General features: G+C 34.8%; 4 protein-coding genes across 6 annotated transcripts; 2 read left to right on the top strand and 2 right to left on the bottom strand.

Annotated features, from left to right (window-relative positions):
- Nucleotides 1–40: 40 nt before the first annotated feature.
- Nucleotides 41–8,024, bottom strand: LOC121250887 (CBL-interacting serine/threonine-protein kinase 24). Of its 3 annotated transcripts, none has more exons than XM_041150123.1 (15): nt 7,803–8,024; nt 7,468–7,666; nt 6,194–6,256; nt 5,995–6,066; nt 5,693–5,800; nt 5,515–5,589; nt 5,167–5,220; nt 4,561–4,686; nt 4,046–4,135; nt 2,646–2,768; nt 2,345–2,461; nt 1,363–1,479; nt 870–926; nt 708–782; nt 41–164 (listed from the first exon to the last, which is right to left on the bottom strand). In XM_041150123.1, the coding sequence occupies exons 2-15, from the start codon at nt 7,630–7,632 to the stop codon at nt 87–89; spliced, it is 1,320 nt and encodes a 439-aa protein (XP_041006057.1). In that variant the 5' UTR covers nt 7,633–7,666; nt 7,803–8,024; the 3' UTR covers nt 41–86. The 3 variants fall into 3 exon arrangements, with proteins under 3 accessions (XP_041006057.1, XP_041006056.1, XP_041006058.1); XM_041150122.1 differs by having other exon boundaries at nt 7,468–7,710; XM_041150124.1 differs by lacking the exons at nt 41–164; nt 708–782; nt 870–926 and adding an exon at nt 961–1,256 and having other exon boundaries at nt 1,329–1,479; nt 7,468–7,710.
- Nucleotides 8,025–10,264: 2,240 nt separating this feature from the next.
- LOC121250888 (equilibrative nucleotide transporter 8) lies at nt 10,265–12,160 on the bottom strand. The gene is made up of 2 exons (XM_041150125.1): nt 11,395–12,160; nt 10,265–11,016 (listed from the first exon to the last, which is right to left on the bottom strand). Exons 1-2 carry the CDS (start codon nt 11,906–11,908, stop codon nt 10,322–10,324), a joined length of 1,209 nt encoding a protein of 402 aa, XP_041006059.1. The 5' UTR covers nt 11,909–12,160; the 3' UTR covers nt 10,265–10,321.
- A 4,474-nt stretch (nt 12,161–16,634) lies between these two features.
- On the top strand, nt 16,635–18,562 carry LOC121248854. Its single transcript, XM_041147455.1, has 4 exons — nt 16,635–17,786; nt 17,870–18,136; nt 18,249–18,310; nt 18,424–18,562. Exons 1-4 carry the CDS (start codon nt 17,334–17,336, stop codon nt 18,512–18,514), a joined length of 873 nt encoding a protein of 290 aa, XP_041003389.1. The 5' UTR covers nt 16,635–17,333; the 3' UTR covers nt 18,515–18,562.
- A 131-nt stretch (nt 18,563–18,693) lies between these two features.
- On the top strand, nt 18,694–20,149 carry LOC121248855 (protein WVD2-like 6). The gene is made up of 3 exons (XM_041147457.1): nt 18,694–18,861; nt 18,969–19,079; nt 19,745–20,149. The coding sequence occupies exons 1-3, from the start codon at nt 18,703–18,705 to the stop codon at nt 20,048–20,050; spliced, it is 576 nt and encodes a 191-aa protein (XP_041003391.1). The 5' UTR covers nt 18,694–18,702; the 3' UTR covers nt 20,051–20,149.
- The last annotated feature ends 719 nt before the right edge of the window (nt 20,150–20,868 follow it).

Raw genomic sequence — 20,868 nt, forward strand, 5'->3', positions numbered from 1 at the left:
ATTTGCCTCGAAGAGGAATCGCCTCCCTATGTTCATCTGCTTACTGCTTTGCATCTCCCTTGGAACTGGATCAGCAATCATTGTTCTTAGCGGGCTGGAATAGCCATACCCTCCTTTGGTTTCCAAATGATATCGTCTAGTTTGGCACATAAATCCTTGTAAAACTGCAAAACGTGTTTTCAGGAAAAGTGGAGAAGGAATTAAAGTGAGATTTGCCCAAGCTTTGCACCATCGGGTGCCATTTAAAAAAACTTATGACAAATCGAAATGAACCAAATGCCTCCAACTTGTAGAAGTTCCATATATAGCCACCCTTGAATGGTTTTAGGTCTGATTGAGACCAATAAAAAAGGAGTTGATAGTTTAAGCCTAGTCAAAATGAAGATGTTGAAATCGATAGATGGCAAAGACTAAGAAGATAGAACAACATGTAATTGCAATAAGTCACTGTTGCTGGTAGAACCGGGAGAAAAAAAAAAAAAAAAAGAGGCATGATGGTTAAGGTAGTTTATTTTATTCAGATGCCACAAAGATCAATATCAGCATCAATGAGAACTTGGTTCTATGATTGATATTTAAAGCACTATAGAGACCGCCAAAGTGATTGAGAGCAAGAGAAAAGACATAATGTAATATAATTATATGATATGACACAGCATAATGATAAAAGGGACATCGAAGCACATGTAAATTTATACAGAAGGAACCTTGTGATATTCAAGTGTATCCCCAGCAGCCTTTCGAACATCGACCATGAAAAGGGATGGTGCAACTTCAAAAACCTATACACAAAGTCAAGGCATTGCTACCAAAAACGAGAAAAGGGAAAGAACATAAACAATGATGCAGAAAAAAATCTAGGAAGTTACCTCCAGGGCCACTGCAAATTGTCCAGTCTTATTCGTAGATATTCCTTCAAGCCTTGTCTGTGGGGAAAATGTTTTATTGAAAAAAAACCAAACATTTTAAAAGAAAAAAGTTAATGAAAGTGGATTAGCATTATTTTCACTTTTTATGCATTGGATTTCTCTTGCAAATTTAAGACAAAATAATAATAATAATAATCAACAAAATATTCCAGAAAGCCATATATACTGATTGCAATGCAGTTTGTACATGTGCATTTTCAAGTGGCGTTTATTAGAAGAGTTTAAAGCGTGAGACATATATGATCATACAATAACCAGAGTCAAAGGAGCGTGACAATTACTTGTGAAAAGTTTTATGTCAAGCAAGAAGAAAGTATCTTGAGAAAAGGCTGCTTAGGATGACCTGATAGAATTGGTGGCATAGAGGCAGATGCAATGAAGGTGCTTTTCAGAAAAGAATGCCTATATAAAAGATAGGCGCTATGGGCCATACCTTAAAATTACGCGTATGGGCCTTGAGACTCATCGATTGGGCAACAGCTTCAACAGTTGAGATAATTACTTTTGCTGGTTTGCAGGAAACAAACCGTGTTTGCCGCTTTACATAATCCTGTGTGTGTGAGAGAGAGAGAGAGAGAGAGTTGTAAAATTTCATATCTAGTCATCCAATGATCTACAGAAACACTTCACGAACCATCTAAAAAGGACCAATCAAGCACCAGTGTACAGTGGGATTTCTGTAGAGTGATACACAATGAAAACAGTGCTAGAATTCCAGTCCATGAGTTTCTTCCATTCCCTGATTTTTTTGCTGGTGTTTATTGAATGCATTTCAAAATTAACTTATCATTGCCTCATTCCTTAACAAAATTTGAGCAGAAAATATATAGTCCTTTTTTTTATTTAAAAGAAATCCTAAGATAATATATATTACCCTGATAATAATATATATTACCCTGATCAGTTTACAACCCATTGAAACCAAATTATTATATATTTTCCACAGTTCTAACCAGAAATAAATCTGGTGCAGATCTTGTTTTCCAAAATCTGTTTTGTCACTAAGTAATAAAAATAGGGAACAACAATAATATAACAAACAAACAAAAAACAGAAAACCATTATCATTCTGCTTCGTAGACTCATAGTATTCTAAAATTACACCATCCCTCATATCATAATTGCAAATTCTGGACAATAAGCACATCAGACGACAAAGTTTCGACCAGTTTACAAGAGTATAAAAGGGCTATGAGTAGATTAGCTACAACTAGCTCAGTAAAATACAGAGGAAGCAGTCTGCACTTTCTGGCAAAAGTATATGGGCAGATGAGAAATCAGTAACACTTGCTTTTAAGATTTCAACACACTGGCATCAAAGACTCTATGGATTGTGGAATAGTAGAATTAGAAAAGTAGTCAAGGACTTGTATTTTAAATATATGGTTGCGTAGAACCTGGAATGATAACCCTACCTGCCTCCTGTCAAACAATGCAGATAAATTCAAGCCCTGCGATAGTGTAATCATCTCGAATGCATTCATTATCAGAGGACCCCCATAGTTTTCTGACTGCTCAGCAGCATAGTTTTCCTGTCATATACAAATGATTGTAGAAAGAGAAAGTGCATAATGGTCTCTAAAGGCCCAAATTTAAAGTTTAATGCACTTAAGTTAGTAACCTACTATACCAGTTTTAATAGTGAAACAATGAAAACAGAGAACTCCCTTAACATGCACTAGAAAATTTCTTCATTAACAGGAAAGAATAGCCAACCTCAATATCATCAAAAACTGCACAAACATCATCCAAATTCACTTCCGCATCTTCTCTATGCTTCACAGGAACATAGTTTTTCTGAAACCATGGAACCTTTTTTATTCCTTCAATCTGAATGCGCTGCATCAAACAGAAACTAATTACAGAACATATGGGAGTCCTTAGGCTTGCAGCAGCAGCAGCAGCATACAGAAATTTTACTTCATTGGAGATAAAAATTGAACAAAAGATCCCAATACATCCTAATGAACGCTAATTGCCTTGCCATGATATCTTTGACCAGTTTGAGTATGTTGGATATATTTTCAGAATTTGGCTAAACTCGATGAGAAAAGAAAAAGATAAAAACTGTGACAAAAATATTGTCTTTCATTCATCGGCATAAATTATGCGTTTCTGATCAATAGGCAACAACCAGAGGCAATGTCTTAAGACCATTCTACCACTCATAATTTTATTATAATAATTTATTACCTTGCCCATAAAAAGAAAATACTACCAGTCAATTTGTAGCTCTGTTGGTAACTGTTGCAAATCATGAAGTCCAGCTGTATGTGATGAGCCCAACATGCAACCACCAAAAAGAATTGAAAAGAAAAAAAAAAATGGAAAGAGTGCCAAAATTACACTAGATCCATGAAAACCAGGGAGATATTTATCTCAAACACCACCATGTGGTCTTTCCTTAATATGTAGTTCATAATGACTTTTAAGTGGCAACACTATTGGCCTTTTCACCACTACATTAACTTAAAACAAACAAATGACCAAAAGGAAATATTTCCTTGGTATCCTTTGGCATATGCCCTGCATTCATACTCTAAGTTACAAGCAGACAACATGAAAAGTAGCTCAATAAGTATCAGTTTCTTAGATTGATGCCCTTCTTAGCACTTCAGCCATAATCATTAGAGGGAGAAGTTCATATGTTCATTTCTTTACTGTTATTGCATAAAGAGCATAACACCAATCACCTAAGTCAAGTGGAAGATATAGTCACCATATAGATGTAACAACCCAAGGAAGGCCCAAGCCACATCTGGCTATACTCCGAAAAGACTAGTCAATAATACAAGCAGAATCCTTTGGACTCATTATAAAGGATAAGACCTTCTCCCTCCCAAGTAATGTGGGATCCCATTCACCACCTTCCTAAATTCAATTCAGGGGATTACAATAACTTGATCCCAAAAGTAGCAGAAAGCATGTTTGACATGACTACCATTATCTACAAAATACCAGAAGTTACTACAAGTCATACTCATCAAGTCTTTCAGACCATTGTGAAGCAACTGACACTTGATGCACTTCCTAAAAGAAGCATGCATTTACGAAGGCATACATGTAAATAACAATACAAATTCTATTTTCTGCAGATGGTGAAACAAAGTACTTACTGTTTCAGGATTGGGATCAAGTATCTTATGTATCAAAGACTTCACTCCTGGAGAAAACCAGAATGGACAAGAGAATTCTGCTGCACTTATCTGCGCAACCACCACAATAGTAGGCCTTTAGAAGCTTGCGTTCATACTTGCATACTAAAAATTATCATGAATCACATTCAGTCAGCTGAGAAAGGTTCCCCACTGTTCATGGGAATAATGAAGGAAGAATTAGGAGGTTTTCTAAACTAAGCCTGTACATGAGAAGGAAGACATGGCTATAGCGCTAACACTGGATATATTCATGAGATGGCAACCTCCAAGTGTGTGAGATGAGACTGAAGAATGTAAAGGGCAATAGAAGTGGAGGCAACTGACAAGACAGCTCTTGCAACATGCATAACTTAGTACTGAAGAATAGAATCTACAGAAAGAGTGGGCACTTCATAATCTGTTGACTTCATAAACTTGGGTTCCTAAGCAAATCCACTATCCATTGAATTAATCTGAAGCACAACGATAGAGACCTTTTTGTAAAGAGTTGGAAGGTGTGTCTCATCAAATGGAAGATAACCGGCCATTAGAACATAGAGGATGACTCCACATGACCACAAATCAGCAGCTGCACCATCATAACCCTGGTTACAGAGCACCTGTTAAAGCAATTATTCAATGTAAGCATTTGAAAACTGAGTAAAATTGAGCACATGATTTCTTTCATCTGAAAAGAAACCAAAAAAAAAAATGCTCGTGATAGAACCGCTGAAAGTTTAGGAAACACACAAAACCGCATTAATTTATCAGAAGTCATATGAAGTTCAACAGATACCAAATTGTTATAACTTAATAAACTATGCAGAAATAAAATAAAAAAACGAGATATAAATATAACATTCTGTGAATTTCACCATTCTCCCTCAACCTGATTCAGAAAGATAATACAAAATTATATGTATATGCACTTTGAAAATAGAAATTTTCTACCAATCTAGAAGTTTTAAAATGAAAGGAAATATCAATTAGTAAACGCAATGGCCCAAGCCAGATAAAACAATTTTTTGAAGAGTAAACTGAAAAAACAAACCATAACAGACACTTCTAATGTTAACTGCCAATCTTAAAATTGGATGTACCTCTGGTGCAACATAGTTGGGGGTTCCACATGTTGTTCGAAGAAGGCCAGCCCCCTACTCATGGATATAAACGAGACAGGGAACAGAGTAAGACATGGTCAAAACCTTTTAAGTTATTTGCCTCGTTTGTTTTCGCAAATGAGATGAGATGAGTTGAGATTAAAGTTAAAAGTTGAATAAAATATTGTTAGAATATATTTTTTTAATATTATTTTTGTTTTGGGATTTGAAAAAGTTTAATTGTTTATTTTATTTTGTATGGGAATTTGGAAAATTTGAAATGATTAGGTGAGATGAAATGAGTTGAGATGAGTTGTGAAAACAAATGAGGAATGTAAATGTGCTCACTTGCTGAGGTAATGCACTCAGTCCAAAGTCCGAAACCTTCAAATTTCCTTTTCCGTCAAGAAGAAGATTTTCAGGCTGTGCATCACAATGAAAGTAAGAAAGAATTAGTCAAGAGTATCAATGATATCAAGAATTACAATTGACAAAAGAAATAAGTCGCACTAAATATTGCTGGTACCTTCAGGTCTCTATGGTACACACCCTTATTGTGACAATGAGCAACTGCATCTATAAGTTGTTGAAAGTACCGCCTGCATTCATTTTCATGAAGCTTTCCCTGATGGACCTACATATAAGAAACAAGTGTATACATGAAATTTCCTTGCAATAAAGGTTGTGCATATGAAAAGTCTTGATAGATTGGAGGTCTCAACAAAATTTTGGTGAGACCAAATCTTCTCGCTTCCAATTTGCTAAGCAACTTAAACATCATTTAGACTTTGGCATTCCCTAGGTACATAAGATCAGGAGAAACCTTACAATTTTATCAAACAGCTCTCCTCCACTTACAAACTCGAGAATTATATATATCTTTGTTTGGCCAGCCAAAACCTTGAAATTGAAAATGAATATGAGAGAAGATAAAAGAGACTGTCATCAGTATCGCAAAAATATGGAACAATATTATATGAAATTCGTGATAGTAATAGGTACTATATCTTAGAGAGTACAACTCTACCTCATGCAGCCTTACGATATTAGGATGCCTGACAATCTTCATTATTGATATCTCTCTTTTAATCTGAAACCCAGTTCAAGAAGAGGTTAGCAGGATCATTAAAACAGAGAAAGGAGAAGAGAGAATCAACCCCATTATCATCATAATTATACAATACAAAGACATAATTAAAGCACGGTTAACATGGTATGTTGAATGGCTGAAGAAGATTGACATACGGGATCCAGATAGTTGGCAGAAAGGTTTTGTTTAGTTCAATAAAGGTCCTGAATCAATTCTTGCAACAATTTTAACCACTGTTTAGCATTCTCGTGCCCATCACCAATGACAATGTGTAAATGCACCAAAGGGCACTCAGACGAATGCAAAAAAAAAAAAAAAGAGTAAAGGGAACATCCACATTCCTAAGATTATGTTTTCAGCATTTTTTATAGTGAAAAACGTTGGCTCATGAGTTATCTTCATGGACATGGCCCTAGACATCAAGGAGTACTGGAATAGATTCATAACGAAAAAAAAATATGAAGATAGATTAGTACTGGAGAGGAAAGCATAGTATATAGGAAAATTCTTCAGAAAAGGTTAAGATGATTTTGCTTGTTAATACTGATGCTTACGGCACATATTCAAAATTGAACCATTCCACTCTTAAAGTTGTGACGCATCATTTTTTTAGCCTAGCACAAAGAGCACATATACGTGAGACTGACTTCATCAGATTGGAATTGTGACCTGAAACTGGAAGGAACTAAAGGCCCGGTTTCACATATTCACTTGGGTTGCATTACATGCTAGGAATTTCACACCAAAAACAAAAGATTGATTTTCATGCCAACAATCCCAAACCCCTAACAAATTCCACAATATAGGGAAGATTATCTGATTCCACAGAATTGAAGTTCCAAATCAGACCGACTTGGTGCAACCAAATTGCGGCTTGAATCCAGTAACTATAACTCAGAAACCAGAAGCCGCTGCCATGAATCATTAACTTTTAATAAGCTGTATATGAACCAGCAAAAGGTGAACGTACCCTGCTCTAAGCAACCCGAGATGAATTTCAATTTGACCACTTAAATAGAAGGAAAGGGGGGCAGACACACATAAAATTAGCAGCACCAGAAATATGCATTACCAAGCTAAGGATTATGAGAAATTAGCAATTCAGCAGGCAACAATTATTATAGTACATATCGATGTTGAAAAGAAACCTGCTTCCGCATACAGTTCTAATAAGAAGGCCCTTTCAAGGATTTATGAAACAACTGAAGTACCTGTTCAACCATTTTGTGCTTAAGAATGGTGGTCTTGGCCAAAACCTTCATGGCCACACTCTCGCCGGTCTCTGTGTTCCGCGCAAACTTAACCTTGGCAAAAGTTCCCTCGCCGATGGTTCGGCCCACCTCATACTTCCCGACTTTTCTTGATACCTTCTTCATGTCCTCTACAAGTTCATCTCCCACAAACGGCGCTCAAATTCTCCGTTCAAATACAGAAAAAACTCTTACACAAAAAATCTATCAAATCACAAAAAAAAAAAAAAAAATATCAATTCTCGAACAATTAACATAAATAAACATGACGGAGAATACTCCGGCGAGAGTCTTACCGGATGGTAAGAAAAGTGGAGGATGTTAGCAGGAGAATCGGACTCTCGGGTCGCCAGAGCTCCGAAATTGGAATGGAGCTCGGTTTGGTCAGCTGACTCAGCTTGGAGAGAGAGAGAGAGAGAAGGGGCGGGATTGGATTCGTACGCTCGATGGAAGGACAGACCAACAGAGACGCTAACGTGAATACACAGATTGTATCTCATTGTTTTCAACAAATGCAATTAGAGCAAAGCTACGCAGCACACCACACAATTTTTTTTTTTTTTTAACCGCAGCACACCTCAATACGAATAATTCTCCATGCAATTGCTATCTGGCAATAAACAGTGAAAATTTTGAAAAAAATTAAATAATTACAGTATTTATATAAAAAAATAATAATTTTATAATAATAAATCTAACTCTTTTTTTAAAGCGATTGTATGATGCTTACGCACTCTACGACTGTATGTAGTATTATTCATATATATATATAATTAGATAAATATTTTAGCAACAAAAGATCTTACAAAAATAAACATACATATAAATTTCAATTTATAGATTTATTTTTATATGATATGTTCGTGATTATAGAACTTCTCATTTAATTATATAAAATTATAAGGGCTAGAGTCGCACATAACCTTATTGAAGAGAGCACTGTGCAAGCGATGAAGGATAAAAAGTTCTTCTAACATATAAGAGAAGTGTTACAATTATAAAGAAATTTCACAAAAGTAAAAATAACTTTAAATTTTAACGTATCACATGAAGCCGTGTTAATTTATAAATTTACTTTTCTAAAATCTTTTTATAATTAAAGTATTTCTCAATGTATAATATACTTAAGTTGCGATGGATATAAAAGAGGATTCCTTGCTAGATCATATAGGCTTGTCTCTTAATTGAAGTATTCCATTACTGTCATGTATACATTATTGTTGATAGGATTTGATCTGTTCATCTTTATAGGGGCTTGCTTTGAGAAACTAGGTCAACTGTACCACGTGCCTTGGATGAGTCTTGTGACAACAGCTCAATCAGCCATTCATCAAATGCAACGTGGAACCAAGACAATATCAGGTACCTGATAAAGGAAGTGATCTTGTGCGTGTTAGGGATGTTTCTTATTTATTGCTAATTTACTATATATATATATATATATATATTGTCTTTTATCTTAGACAGGCTTCGGCTTGTATTTGGAGTTTGGTCATATAGGAGTCTAATAACTTGGTCATGTTCAAATAAATTTTTGGTACTTTTGAATATATTATCACGTAAACAATATAAAATTATATATAATAATTAAGTAATGGTTCTACACACCGATTATTAATTTGCAACGTTTATTCACACAGATAACAATTAATATTTAATGGGAACTTTTTATATTCTTCTCTCTCTCTCCTAACTAAAAATCAAAGATCTTATCTTTTCCACCCAGCTCCCTCCCTCCCTCCCTCCCTCCTCTCTACTACTTTCTTATTTTTATTGTATTTTTCAGTCTATTTTTTTTGAATTTTATTGTGTTTTCCGTTCATAGCAAGGAGAAGTGTCGAACTACTACTTTCTAGCCTCCAATAACCGCCACGCGCCCCACCGCAGGACTTCCTTGCCACTGATCCTTTAGAAGATAGAAGCAGAATATTGTCGAAAGATATGTGCGGCTCAATTTGTGCGCGAGATCCACACGCCACCATATTGGAGAGTTCTTGTTGCCGCCATGCACAGTATATTCAGGACCAACAACCTCGGATATCCTTTAGATCCAACCAACCTCCACTTTCATAGTCCACAGTCCCTGGCGTTCGTCCTCTGGCAATTCAATGCATCTTATGTTTGCTATTTTTGTATGTTTCCGCTTCTCCTAACCAATGATCGTAGGAAAGAGGTAGTGGAAATCTCTTACAACCAATCTAGATCAGCAAAATGCAGCACAACTCACTTCACTATGACTCTCAATCGTAGTATTATAGTCCGTTTATCGGATTATATCAAAACTGCTCCAAGCGACTTCCCTTTGTAGGAAATGGGTGGGAGTCAAGTCATTAGCCCAAGATTCCTCTTTTTTTTTTTCCTTTTTTTTTTTTTGTTGTTGTATTTGTTGGTTTGGGATATTGAATGTTGGACCTCCCACCTTTAATTATTAAATACATCTATAATATACTTGCTAAAAAAACAATTAATATTTAAGGTTAATTAACTTAATTATGCGTCTGCTTCTCTTTTATTAATATCCTTATTTTTTTTTCTTGCTTGAATTTCAATAATCTATTTCCATATTTTCTTATAAAGGCACTTGAGGTAATAATAAAGAGAAGTCAGTCTAATTTTTCATCGAATTGCCAGTAGTTTGCAAAGAGGAACCCTTTTCTTCCCTGTTGAAAGCTACCTGTTACGCGCTAGCTCAATCATGCGGGATGCAAACAGTTTGGCATTTTCCAACTACACGATGAGGAAACTAACCTCATCATCATGGTCAACTTTCCCAGTTTCATTAAGAAAAGATCAACTAATTATAAGGGCATGCAGCTTAAATAATCCAGAACCAGCCAAGAACTGAACCAGCTGCTAAACCAAGTCCCAGGAACACCACCATTACAATTGCAGAAACTTCTGCTTCTGAAACCGGCACAGACTTTGGAGCGAGGATCATGAAGACACTTGTAAGATATCCATTGGTCAATCCAAGCATAAACGTTAGAATTATCACCGGTACCTCAGTTTTTAGCAACTTGGGTCCATGCAGGCAAGCCACGAAGAGAGGATAGAACATAAGCCTGGCAATGCTGGCCCATGTAGCCGTTCCAATACTGTTCAGAAGATATGTTGCAGTCAGAGACTTTCCCACCAGATCTGCAATATTATACATGGCGATCAGCAGGATAGGATACCAATCTCCAAAAAACTTGGATTCCAGGTTTTCTGCTATAAATCCTGGAAAAATGGACAGAGTCACAAGATAAATGATGAAAACTCCAAAAACTGGCCATAGGATTTTTCTTGCAACGGACCAAAATTTAGGCCTTGAACACAAGGGATCATCTTGAACAAGTCTATAAAGCTGCTGCATGACTGGTAACTTATACAACAGATTGCAAGAAACTATGCAGCATAGGAGGATGATGGTGCCAACAATAAAATAGAAGTGGGCACTCGTTCGAAGACCCTTTGGAGTCTGTGGAAGCGATGCCTTTGTTAAAATCCTCAACATAGATACAAGAACACCTGTCAACAAACAAAGCACATAAGTAGATCAGGTAGTTTGCATGAGAATCGCCTATATATGCAGGTAGGAAGTGTGAAGTTCACGTGAGATAAAAAAGAAAATCGCTTATATATAGCATGATTCATGTTTCATGCAAGTTTATATCTGTTTAATTTTTCAAAGGACTAGAAATTATCCAGCCCTAGATGATTCTGGAAATGCTTCATTTATAGCATGATTCGTTTTTCAAGAAAGTTCATACCTGCATAATCTTTTACTAGGTCTTAAATCTATTAATTGTTTGTGGAATTAGAAAACCAAATGAAAAGGATGGTGTGTGTGTGTGTGTGTGTGTGTGTGTATATATATATATATAGTTACATGGTATAAATATATACCTGAAGAAGCAGTTCCAGCAAACACAGCCTGCATAAACTCTTTTGGAAGTTTTCCAGCTGATCCTATCAAGGTTCCTCCAACCAAACCGTCAGCTAAACCGCAGACAATGACAGATGTAACTGTCACGCTGTAGGCTCCATTTGGTGGTGCGCCGGAGCCGGAGCAGGAGCTGCACCAAGCCCAGTCTATAATTGGAGCTACCATTAGAGAAATGATGAACATGCAAAAACCCAAGTTCATTCTCAATCTGAAATTCAGCCTCCGATTCCAGTCACTCCAACTCAACATAACAACCAGAACTAGCACCGAAGAACTCATGTAAGCCACGGAGAAAACCTTTTCAACGTGCTTAGATGGATATAGATAGGAAAAGTAATCGACAGCAGTGATTAAAGCATTCCAAGGAAGCAAAGTGCCGGCACCAAGCAAGAAATGGATTATGTAAGCGATCTTGAAAGTGTCTCTAGGCTTATTTTGATCTCGGCCGGGAACTTTCACTACTACTCCTTCCATTTTTGCTCGTTAATTCTCACAGGCATCCGACATTCTCGGTTGGCATTTTAAGTATCAATATTATGAGGGGTAATTGAGAATTGAAATGATTTATTGACTAGACAGGCATCTTCAAGCTGACCTGACCAAATTCTTCTCTCTGCCTCGCAGCTGAAAGCGAGGCTTGCAAGGAAAGAATTATGGCTTATATATAATATTCTCTGTAGGCAAAACTTTTAAATTTTGAGTGGCCATGAAACAGATTTACCAACATTAAAAAGACTGGCTCAAATTGGGCATAAAGCAAGCTGCCTGAGCCAGTTGGGAGTACTAGTGGCGAGACTCGAGTTACTTTCTGATATATGTATGATGTGATTTGATTGATGGGTTGGGACTTGGAATAATGGAGCTCGTGCAAAGTAGAAAATTTGGGCATTGTAGGGACAGCAATGGATGGGCGGCATTAGAGTACTCTTTTCTTTTACTGCTACACGTGGGTAAGCACTAAGCTAGCTACCATTTTCCATTTTAATCTCACATTTGGGTGATTAGAAGTAAGAAGAATCATGCATGACACACTCCATATTATCCACTCCTCCGGTCCTAGATATTTACACGTGCAAGTTGCTAAAAAGGCACCAAGTCCTGCTAATAGAGAACAAAAACTTACTATTAAAGTCTCAGAATTCAAGACCCTCATCTGAGATTGCAAGAATTATATATTCAGTCAGGAAATAATTATGAGAAGTAAGACAAGCCAGCTAGCTAGCCAAAGAGGCCCGGTTTTGCCTGCCAAGAGTGATCACTTCTTGGAAGAAAAAAGAAAAAAGAGAGAGAGAGAGGCCCTTTTAATTGTGTTGTTCAAGAGATGATTAAAGTTGATGATTAGCCAGATCAGCATGCGGGAATTCGGTTCTGTCCTCTAATATCATGGCACTTTGATTGCAGAGCATGATAATCATACCCCTTTTGACACATGTCACTTCGAGCTATCTGTCACCGTTGTTTCTGGCTTTGTTTCTTTTTAGGAGAGGAGGGGTTGGAGGAGAAAGGAAGATAGCTTATCTTTCTTGCTTTATGGTAAAGTACGAATTCAGCAATCGGCATTTCACCCGCACCCACCATTAATTTGCTTCTGTGGCTTGCAGATAAAATTGGAAAAGCTGGCAAAAGGTTCTCAACTTTCTCTTCTCTATCTTTAAGAAAGATGAGTATTTATAGACCATAATAATTATTTTTATAAAAAATAACTCATCACAAATAAATAAATTTTTTATAATATCTTTGAGATGGATGGACAAGAATATAGATTATCAACAATCCATGGCTATGATTATTATTGCTAGCTAGGTAGGAGTAATATTACGAATAATGTGTCATCTCTTCAGGATTTCCAACCTCTTTTTTTTTTATGACAGGGACATGGGGATTGCGATAGCTAACCTAATTCAAGTAGTACGACATATCCCGATCGATTATACATATCCGCACACCATTCTGGGCTACAGAAAAATGGCTGCACTATGAGTCACGTATGTCCAATATGTTCTTGCAATATGGGGGACACGTCAAGGCTACTAAAGCCATACCTATGCATCGAATATAAACTGAAATTTCAGGCTTACACCAAATAGCATTCATAATTAGGTATCTTAGTTTTAGTTTTATAAAAGCGACATCACACTTGATGCATTGACGGATGCATGTCATGATTTCTATGTTGGGCTTCTATGTGCGGTGATTGGTTGTATTTGTGGTGGTTCGATTTTACGACAGATTTAGAAAGTGAGATGAGATAAAAATTTTATGAAAAATAGTAAGATGGTTTGTGAATAGTAATGAGAAAGTTTGAATTGAATATATTTTAGATTTGAGAAATGAGAGAAAAAAATTAAATAAAAAATATTATAAAGTTAAAATATTGTAAGAATATAATTTTATAATATTATTTTTGTTTAAGACTTGAAAAAGTTAGAATTATTTTTTATTTTTTATTTGAAATTTTGAAAAAATTGTAATGATTAGTTTATAATGATTAGTTTAAAAATTTTGTATTTGAATTATATTTAAAAATAAGATAAGATGAGATAAAATGAGAATTTTATGTCTTATTTTATGTCCTAAACCTGCCCTAATTGCGGTTTTTTGGTAGCTTCTTAATGAGGGTTGGACCATGGAGTGGACGCTTGGGTCGATAACATTTTTTTGGTAGATTTTCAATAAATTTGGACCCAAAAAACTTTTTTGACCCCTTTTTTGCTCTTAATCTGACCCAAACCGCTAATTAAGATTTACTATATTTTGTATTGAAGTACTTGTGTATGGCCACCACACGCTTTGATTATCATATAAACAAAATACTCTATAACTCCGTAGACGTAATTATGTTGTTGAATCACGTAAATTTTCTATCGTGTGATTGATTCTAATTCTACTCTACATTTTTTCTCTATTATCGTTCCTAACACTTTAGGTAGGAGTCTAGTTTAAATTTTGATATTTCATCCTGTTATTCTCTTTACGTATTATATTATACATATATATACACATGTTATTTTTCATATCTTATGTATATCTCTGTATTTATGAAGAAGGTGATAACGAAAATCATGAGTGAATCGTGGATGTAGATTGCGACGAACATCTTAAACAATTATTTTTATATTACTCTGATTCCTTTCTACTTGTACACTGTTCCTTTTACAGTTTGTCTTTATATGGTTAAAGCTATGTTTGTCGGGAAAATAAATAAAGACGGGCTTATGATTGAGTAATGCTTGCTAGCTAAATATTCTAATGCATCAGATCTCCCCCACTTGCCAAGCTGCCAAATGGGCTCATGGATGTCGTTATCTGTTTTTTTTTTTTTTCAATTAATTTTTTTTCTTTTGTTGTTTTACGACACGTATTAAAAATTTATAAAATTAACTTATCTCATAAAATCGATTCTATAAAAAATAATTATTTATTCTTTATAAATATAAACAAGACCTTATCTACATGTAATGTGAAATTATTCCTCAACACACTTCATCACGTGCATGTCAGTATTTTTTCTGATCTTTGTCATGGAATAAGTAGTGTAGATCCTATTTATTCTGTGACAGACTATGATATTATAAAAAAATCTATGGACCTAACTCATATCATAAAACTGGTTATACAAGAAAAAATTGTTCATTCCTTATAAAATATGTCCAATACCTTATCCATAGATAATATAAGATTATTCCTCAATACTAATAAAAAAGTAATAAATTTGTATAAATCTCAAATAAATAAGTCTCACGTAATGTTTTATAAAAAAAAAAAGAGGATCTCGTTATGAAAAAGTATAAAAAATGCATTTTTTTTTAATAACACTCAACTTTTTACAAAGGATTTGTGTAGAATTTATTTATTTATGATTTATACCTAACATTACTTATCAATAAAATTAGTTTTAAAAGTTGTCATATTTAATGATCAATCCCTTTTGAATGATCTAAATGTGACTATCAGTTGGTATAATTGAAAATAATAAATTGAAAAGTGAAATATTATTTCTCTTTTTCTTGCATATGATGTAGGAAAATAAAATAAAATAAAATATTATGATAAAATCAATGGGGAAAAATTGTGATAGTCCTTATCCGAGATGGGGATTTTTTTACAATAATATTGGGGACCCTTAAGGAAGTGTTCATATATTGGGGAATTTTTTTATGGGGGTGTTGGCTTTTCCATCTTGTCTCACTTAGCTTTACAATTCTACTAAAGATTAAAAAGCTTGGTATTGGTAAACGACACGTAGAAATATGAATTTTCAATAATATGTAGATCGTTCTTTTATTCCTTAATTTTGTTTTTAGCAATACATAGGTATTCTGGATTGCACATAAAAAGTCACATTTTATCCTGATGATGTCATCGTGTTGCATGTAAACAGCAGGATCGGGACAGGAATGTTATTGAATTAATAGTACTTGTAATTATTTATTTTTTAATACAAGTTGATTAGGAAGAGTTGAATACCAAATATTTTAAATGTTTTATATAAATTTAAAAATGTACGGATATTATATTTAATTGAAAAAATGTTAATTTATGAGTTTTTTTATATTTTTTTTTTGTGACTGTAATACTTCTCAATAAATAATTGATCAATAATTTCAAATCAAATAAGATAATGAATGAATAATCATACTTTTTGTTCTAAATCTTGTTATTTTCAATCACATATAATTTCACATTTTAGGTGACTTCTTATATTATTATTATTATTTTTGAAAATTGACCTCTTATATTAAGTACTTAAATACATTTAATTATTATTATTATTATTATTTTGATAAATAAATACATTTAATTTTTTCTCTAATTAAAATTTAAAATGTTCAAGATAGACAATAATTTTTTTTTTCTTTTAAAAGTAGACATAGCTAGGATAAAAAATGTTATTATAACAAGAAAAATTTTACGCATCATTCTTGTAAAAGAGAATTGTTACAGACATAAAGAGATTATATAAAATAAATTTATAAATTGAAGTAACTTCATAAAATCTGTTAATTCTATTTTTAATAAAAATAATTTTATAATTTAATATGTTATATTAAATTATATTAATTTAAGAGTTTATTTTTAAGTAATCATTTTGACGACAAAACATTATAAGTCTGCCTTAACTACCTATGTCCGGATAAAACTTTCCGTACAGTAACTGCCCACTTCTTATTGAAGCGTAACAGAATCGCAATTCCCACGATGATACTTAACCGTCAAACTGTAGTTCCAACTAGTAGCATTTCTTTGAGTCTGTACGACCGCCATGGCTCCGTAAATCTGAATCCGCCATTTCTTCCTTAAAAGCTCTGTGTAAGTCATCCCCCTCCTCCTGCATTGGTTCCGACAAGTTCTCAAATCATTATTTTTCCCAAAATAGTTGCATCTGTCTGTGTTTTTTCTTTGTGAATGTAATATTTGGTAGAGTTTGAGGTTTATGTTTGAAACATTCATACTTCATAGGTTTTAAGCCCTGCAAGTTGTACCCTGTAACCTGGACACTTAAATTTGTGGGCTCTTTTTAGTTCTTTATCAATAAACGTAATAGTCCCTTTGTGCCTAAGCTTCTTCATTAAATTGGGTGTGCATCTCTCTCTCTCTCTCTCTCTAGAAGTGCAAGATGAACTGCTTGATCGGTTATTGAATGAGAACATTCATGCTTGTAAATTTTGCCGGTGTCACACTGTCAGCCATTTGCTTTGAAGCTACTCCTTTGGGAGGGCGATATATTTTCCATTTGGTTGTTAAGAAACTGTGAAGAAATAAAAGAAATCATTTTTTTTTTTTAATTTCTAAGTTGTATAAAACATTGAGATTGGAGGAAGCAAATCCAAACCATCTGGTTATTTTGAGGCGAGTTTTCCATTTCCTGGGAGCCAAATCAACTTGAAACATAGTATCTATGGTTTTGTGCCTTTTGTTTGTTTGTCTTATTCTATCAGCAACCAACACGAGTGTGCTAAGAAGTTTATTGGCTTTTGGTTGCCGTTTCAAGTTAGATTCCTCTTTGATCGTGTTCTTCTTTTTTATATCTGTTTCATTTCTTCACTTTTCAATTAACTTTGAAGCTGTTCACAACATGGAATTTTGCACTCTTTTTAGTGTAATGGATGGTGCTGATCCCATTGTTAGCATTGCTGAGAGCCACCAAAGTGAGGTACCCAATTCTGGCTTTGATGGTGTTATGGAGAAGGTAAGCAGTGTTTTATATAGCACTGTGGAATGTGAACGGCTAGATGAGAGTGCCAGAGCTGTTTCCCTATTGGGAGAGACTAGAAATTTCGAGCCATTGTCTGAGAAAGATGTAGAAAGATCAGCTTTACTCAAAGCATTCGGTGGTTTTACCATAGCAAAGGTGTAGTACTACTGAATGGTAACTAGTGTGCCTTTCCTTTAGCTGATTAGAAACCATTTTAATCTTTTGATTGAACTCAATAGGACTCTAAGGAAGGAGACGACACAAAGAGCACGGACAATTCGAAGAAAGTTCAAGACAGGGGAACAGCCATAAAGCATTCAAATCCCAAGAGTATAATGACTTCAGTGAAGAGCAAAGATGACAAATCTGGCTCAATCACCTTAAACAAACCTTTTGCACTTGCAACAAACTGGAGGTCATCTAGTGACAGGCAGATTGCTGCAAGCATTCATTCAACTGTGGCAAAGAAAGTGGCATCTGCAGCGAGTGCTGCTTGCCATGCCCTGGTAAATACCTTGACCATAGCCTAAAAATATGTGGGATTGAAGGTTAATAAACATTTCCTCCTTATGTTCAAATGTTTTTCCCAATTATTACTCACTATATTGCTCTGGGCAGCAACCAGGACAATCTTACACAGCATTACCAGCTTTAAGCACAAGAGAGCCACAAAGTCTTAGGTACATTTTCTTGTAATTTTGAACTGTTTCATTTATATACATTTTGTAAGACCATAGATGTAGCAAGTGTTTATCTGGTTATTTTATTATTAAAATTTTAGTTTTCGCCTCAGGGAACTGGCGAAACATAAGCCACCAGCTAAAGTTGAAGAATATACTCATTCTGCTTCTTTGTATGTTGTCTTAACTGTGCTTTTGTTGTGATTCCCTAACATTAAAGTCTTCCCATTTTTCCATGTTTAGTGAAGGATTTTTTTTTCCCTTATCTTCCTCATGTAAGTCCTACTGTAGAGAGTTCTAAACCACGAAGAGTTGGTCATCTTCCTTCCTATGGCTTCAGCTTAAGTTGTGATGAGAGAGCACAGAAACGAAAAGAGGTTGGCCAGATTCTTATGTGCACAATGTTTTGGATTATACATTTGCTGCTTCTTTATTGGATGAATAATGTACTTTATGTTCATGTCCTTTTGGTTGGGCAGTTCCATTTGAAGCTTGAGGAAAAGATGCATGCAAAAGAAGTGGAGCAAAGTACTTTGCAGGATAAATCCAAGGTAGTACTCACTGCTATTCAATTATACGTGTTAATTTGCATTTTTTCAGGCTTCGCCATGTTACCGAAATCTAAATTTATAGTAACAGTATGCTCAATTGTTTTCAGGAAAGTCTGGAAGTAGAAGTAAAGATGCTAAGGAGGAGCTTAACATTTAAGGCAACCCCTATGCCAAGCTTCTATCATGAACCTCCCCCACCCAAGGTGGAGTTCAAGAAGGTAAGTTATTTGAAGTGTCTTGGTTAACTCCAGTCAGAGCCTCGTAAACTTTGTATATTTGATACATCTTCTAGCCCTATGCTGCCTGGACTTAACCCAAATACTGTTTTCATGAATTGAGGTGCATGTCATGAGCGTAAAGCTCTGAAATCCAATACAAGATCAAATGAAAAGCATCTTCCTTTGTGATGTTAAAGATTATAAATTTATACTACCACACCATATTAAAGTATTACTACCTGTTTTTTGTTGTGTTCATTTGTTAACAGATTCATTACAAAGTCTTAATCGTGACTCTTTCATGGGCTTGATAATCAGGTTGTTAGGTAGTTTATTCTGGTAACAGCGGCAAGAAAATCTTGGTTTTCCCAGTTCCCAGTATCATGAATTTGCGACTAACTTACGACCCTAACCCCTAAAAAAAAGCAGAAAAACTGAATTTGGAATTGATAGAAACTGCTCCATTGGACCCTTTTCAGACAATATGTACCGATTTAAACTTTGAGACAAGTGATGATTTCTCAATTCGATTCAAGTATTGTTCCCTTTTAATTTCTTTTCTTAACAAGCTTTTAGTTTCTTTTTCTAGTTTCATATCATGGAGCTTTTGCTATACATATATCAAAGCCTTTTTTTCCTTCTTTTGGAATCATTATGCAATGCAGATTGCACCAACGAGAGCCAGGTCTCCCAAGTTAGGCCGCCACAAGAGGTCATCATTGATGACGGCCTCCGAATTAAGCGGCAACCGCAGTTCTCAATCAGTCCATCTAAATCTAGACGAGAAGGTTACCCAAAATCCTGCTACAAAAGAATCATCCCTCGGTTCTTTTAAGAAGCCACTTCAAAAATCCCTTCCAAGACCTCTTTCTGAGAAGACTACAACATTGGCCAATACAACAGAAAATGGTACATTTCGCAGCCAACGTACAGACGACATAAGATTAAACAGGAAGCAGGGCAAAGATTAGAGCCATGCCAAATTCGAACTGGACTTGATGCAGTCCTGTAAGAGCTGGAGAAAGATGGCAATAGGAAACATTGGTTTTGCTTTGGTTGAATTAAAACTATGGAAGCATAATTATTTATTTGATGGTATACGAAGTATAAATCGTGGTTTTGTATCCTATTAAGTGTTGTTATTTTCTTGTTGCTTGTGTGGCTTGTTGTAACACGTAGACGACTTTTTTCCTTGCAAATGTCGTTAATGGCTTTTAAACTTTCACATCAGTGCACGAAGTGTTGCTATTCTTTTGGCATTGAAATTTGAAATTTAGATATCTAGACTATCAAATCGGATTAGGGTTATTAAAATTTAGACTTGTTAGCACCGTTTGGAATTTGAACTGAATTGAGATGAACTCAATTCAATGTAATTTTAAATTAAATTTAACATTTAAATATTTAATTCTCAAATCATTAAACTCATCTCAACTCAAAAAAATATGTCTAACATACTCACTTTATTTATTTGAGTAATGGTAGATACAATTATGAATTGTGTAAACGTCGCACACTCCTTTTTAAAAAAGAATGAAACCTATCTTTACAAAATTAATTTTTTTATATAAGTATCAAATTTACTCACTTATTTATAAAAAATATACTATAATTACACATTTTAAAACTATAAATATCATTTAAATAATTGTCCTTTGAGAAGAAAATTATCCAATTTCTTTTAAATAGCATAAATATATCGAGCTATTCCCCTTACGTTTCCGATATGGTGCACTAGTGTGATTAAAAACTAACTAAAATGAGTGAAATAAGTACGTAATTCCACGCG

The sequence above is a fragment of the Juglans microcarpa x Juglans regia genome, chromosome 2D, assembly GCF_004785595.1.
Source record: "Juglans microcarpa x Juglans regia isolate MS1-56 chromosome 2D, Jm3101_v1.0, whole genome shotgun sequence".
In the NCBI taxonomy this organism is placed as follows: Eukaryota; Viridiplantae; Streptophyta; class Magnoliopsida; order Fagales; family Juglandaceae; genus Juglans; species Juglans microcarpa x Juglans regia.

Coding starts and splice junctions, on each gene's coding strand:
- LOC121250887 (XM_041150123.1), bottom strand. CDS start 7,632: ATGAAGAAGGTATCAAGAAAAGTCGGGAAGTATGAGGTGGGCCGAACC. Junction 6,257..7,467: donor AGCACAAAATGGTTGAACAG/GTACTTCAGTTG, acceptor ACTGGGTTTCAG/ATTAAAAGAGAGATATCAAT. Junction 165..707: donor ATACACTTGAATATCACAAG/GTTCCTTCTGTA, acceptor CACGTTTTGCAG/TTTTACAAGGATTTATGTGC.
- LOC121250888 (XM_041150125.1), bottom strand. CDS start 11,908: ATGGAAGGAGTAGTAGTGAAAGTTCCCGGCCGAGATCAAAATAAGCCT. Junction 11,017..11,394: donor TGCTGGAACTGCTTCTTCAG/GTATATATTTAT, acceptor GTTTGTTGACAG/GTGTTCTTGTATCTATGTTG.
- LOC121248854 (XM_041147455.1), top strand. CDS start 17,334: ATGGTTTTGTGCCTTTTGTTTGTTTGTCTTATTCTATCAGCAACCAAC. Junction 17,787..17,869: donor GTGGTTTTACCATAGCAAAG/GTGTAGTACTAC, acceptor TGAACTCAATAG/GACTCTAAGGAAGGAGACGA. Junction 18,137..18,248: donor GTGCTGCTTGCCATGCCCTG/GTAAATACCTTG, acceptor TGCTCTGGGCAG/CAACCAGGACAATCTTACAC.
- LOC121248855 (XM_041147457.1), top strand. CDS start 18,703: ATGTGCACAATGTTTTGGATTATACATTTGCTGCTTCTTTATTGGATG. Junction 18,862..18,968: donor CTTTGCAGGATAAATCCAAG/GTAGTACTCACT, acceptor AATTGTTTTCAG/GAAAGTCTGGAAGTAGAAGT. Junction 19,080..19,744: donor CCAAGGTGGAGTTCAAGAAG/GTAAGTTATTTG, acceptor TATGCAATGCAG/ATTGCACCAACGAGAGCCAG.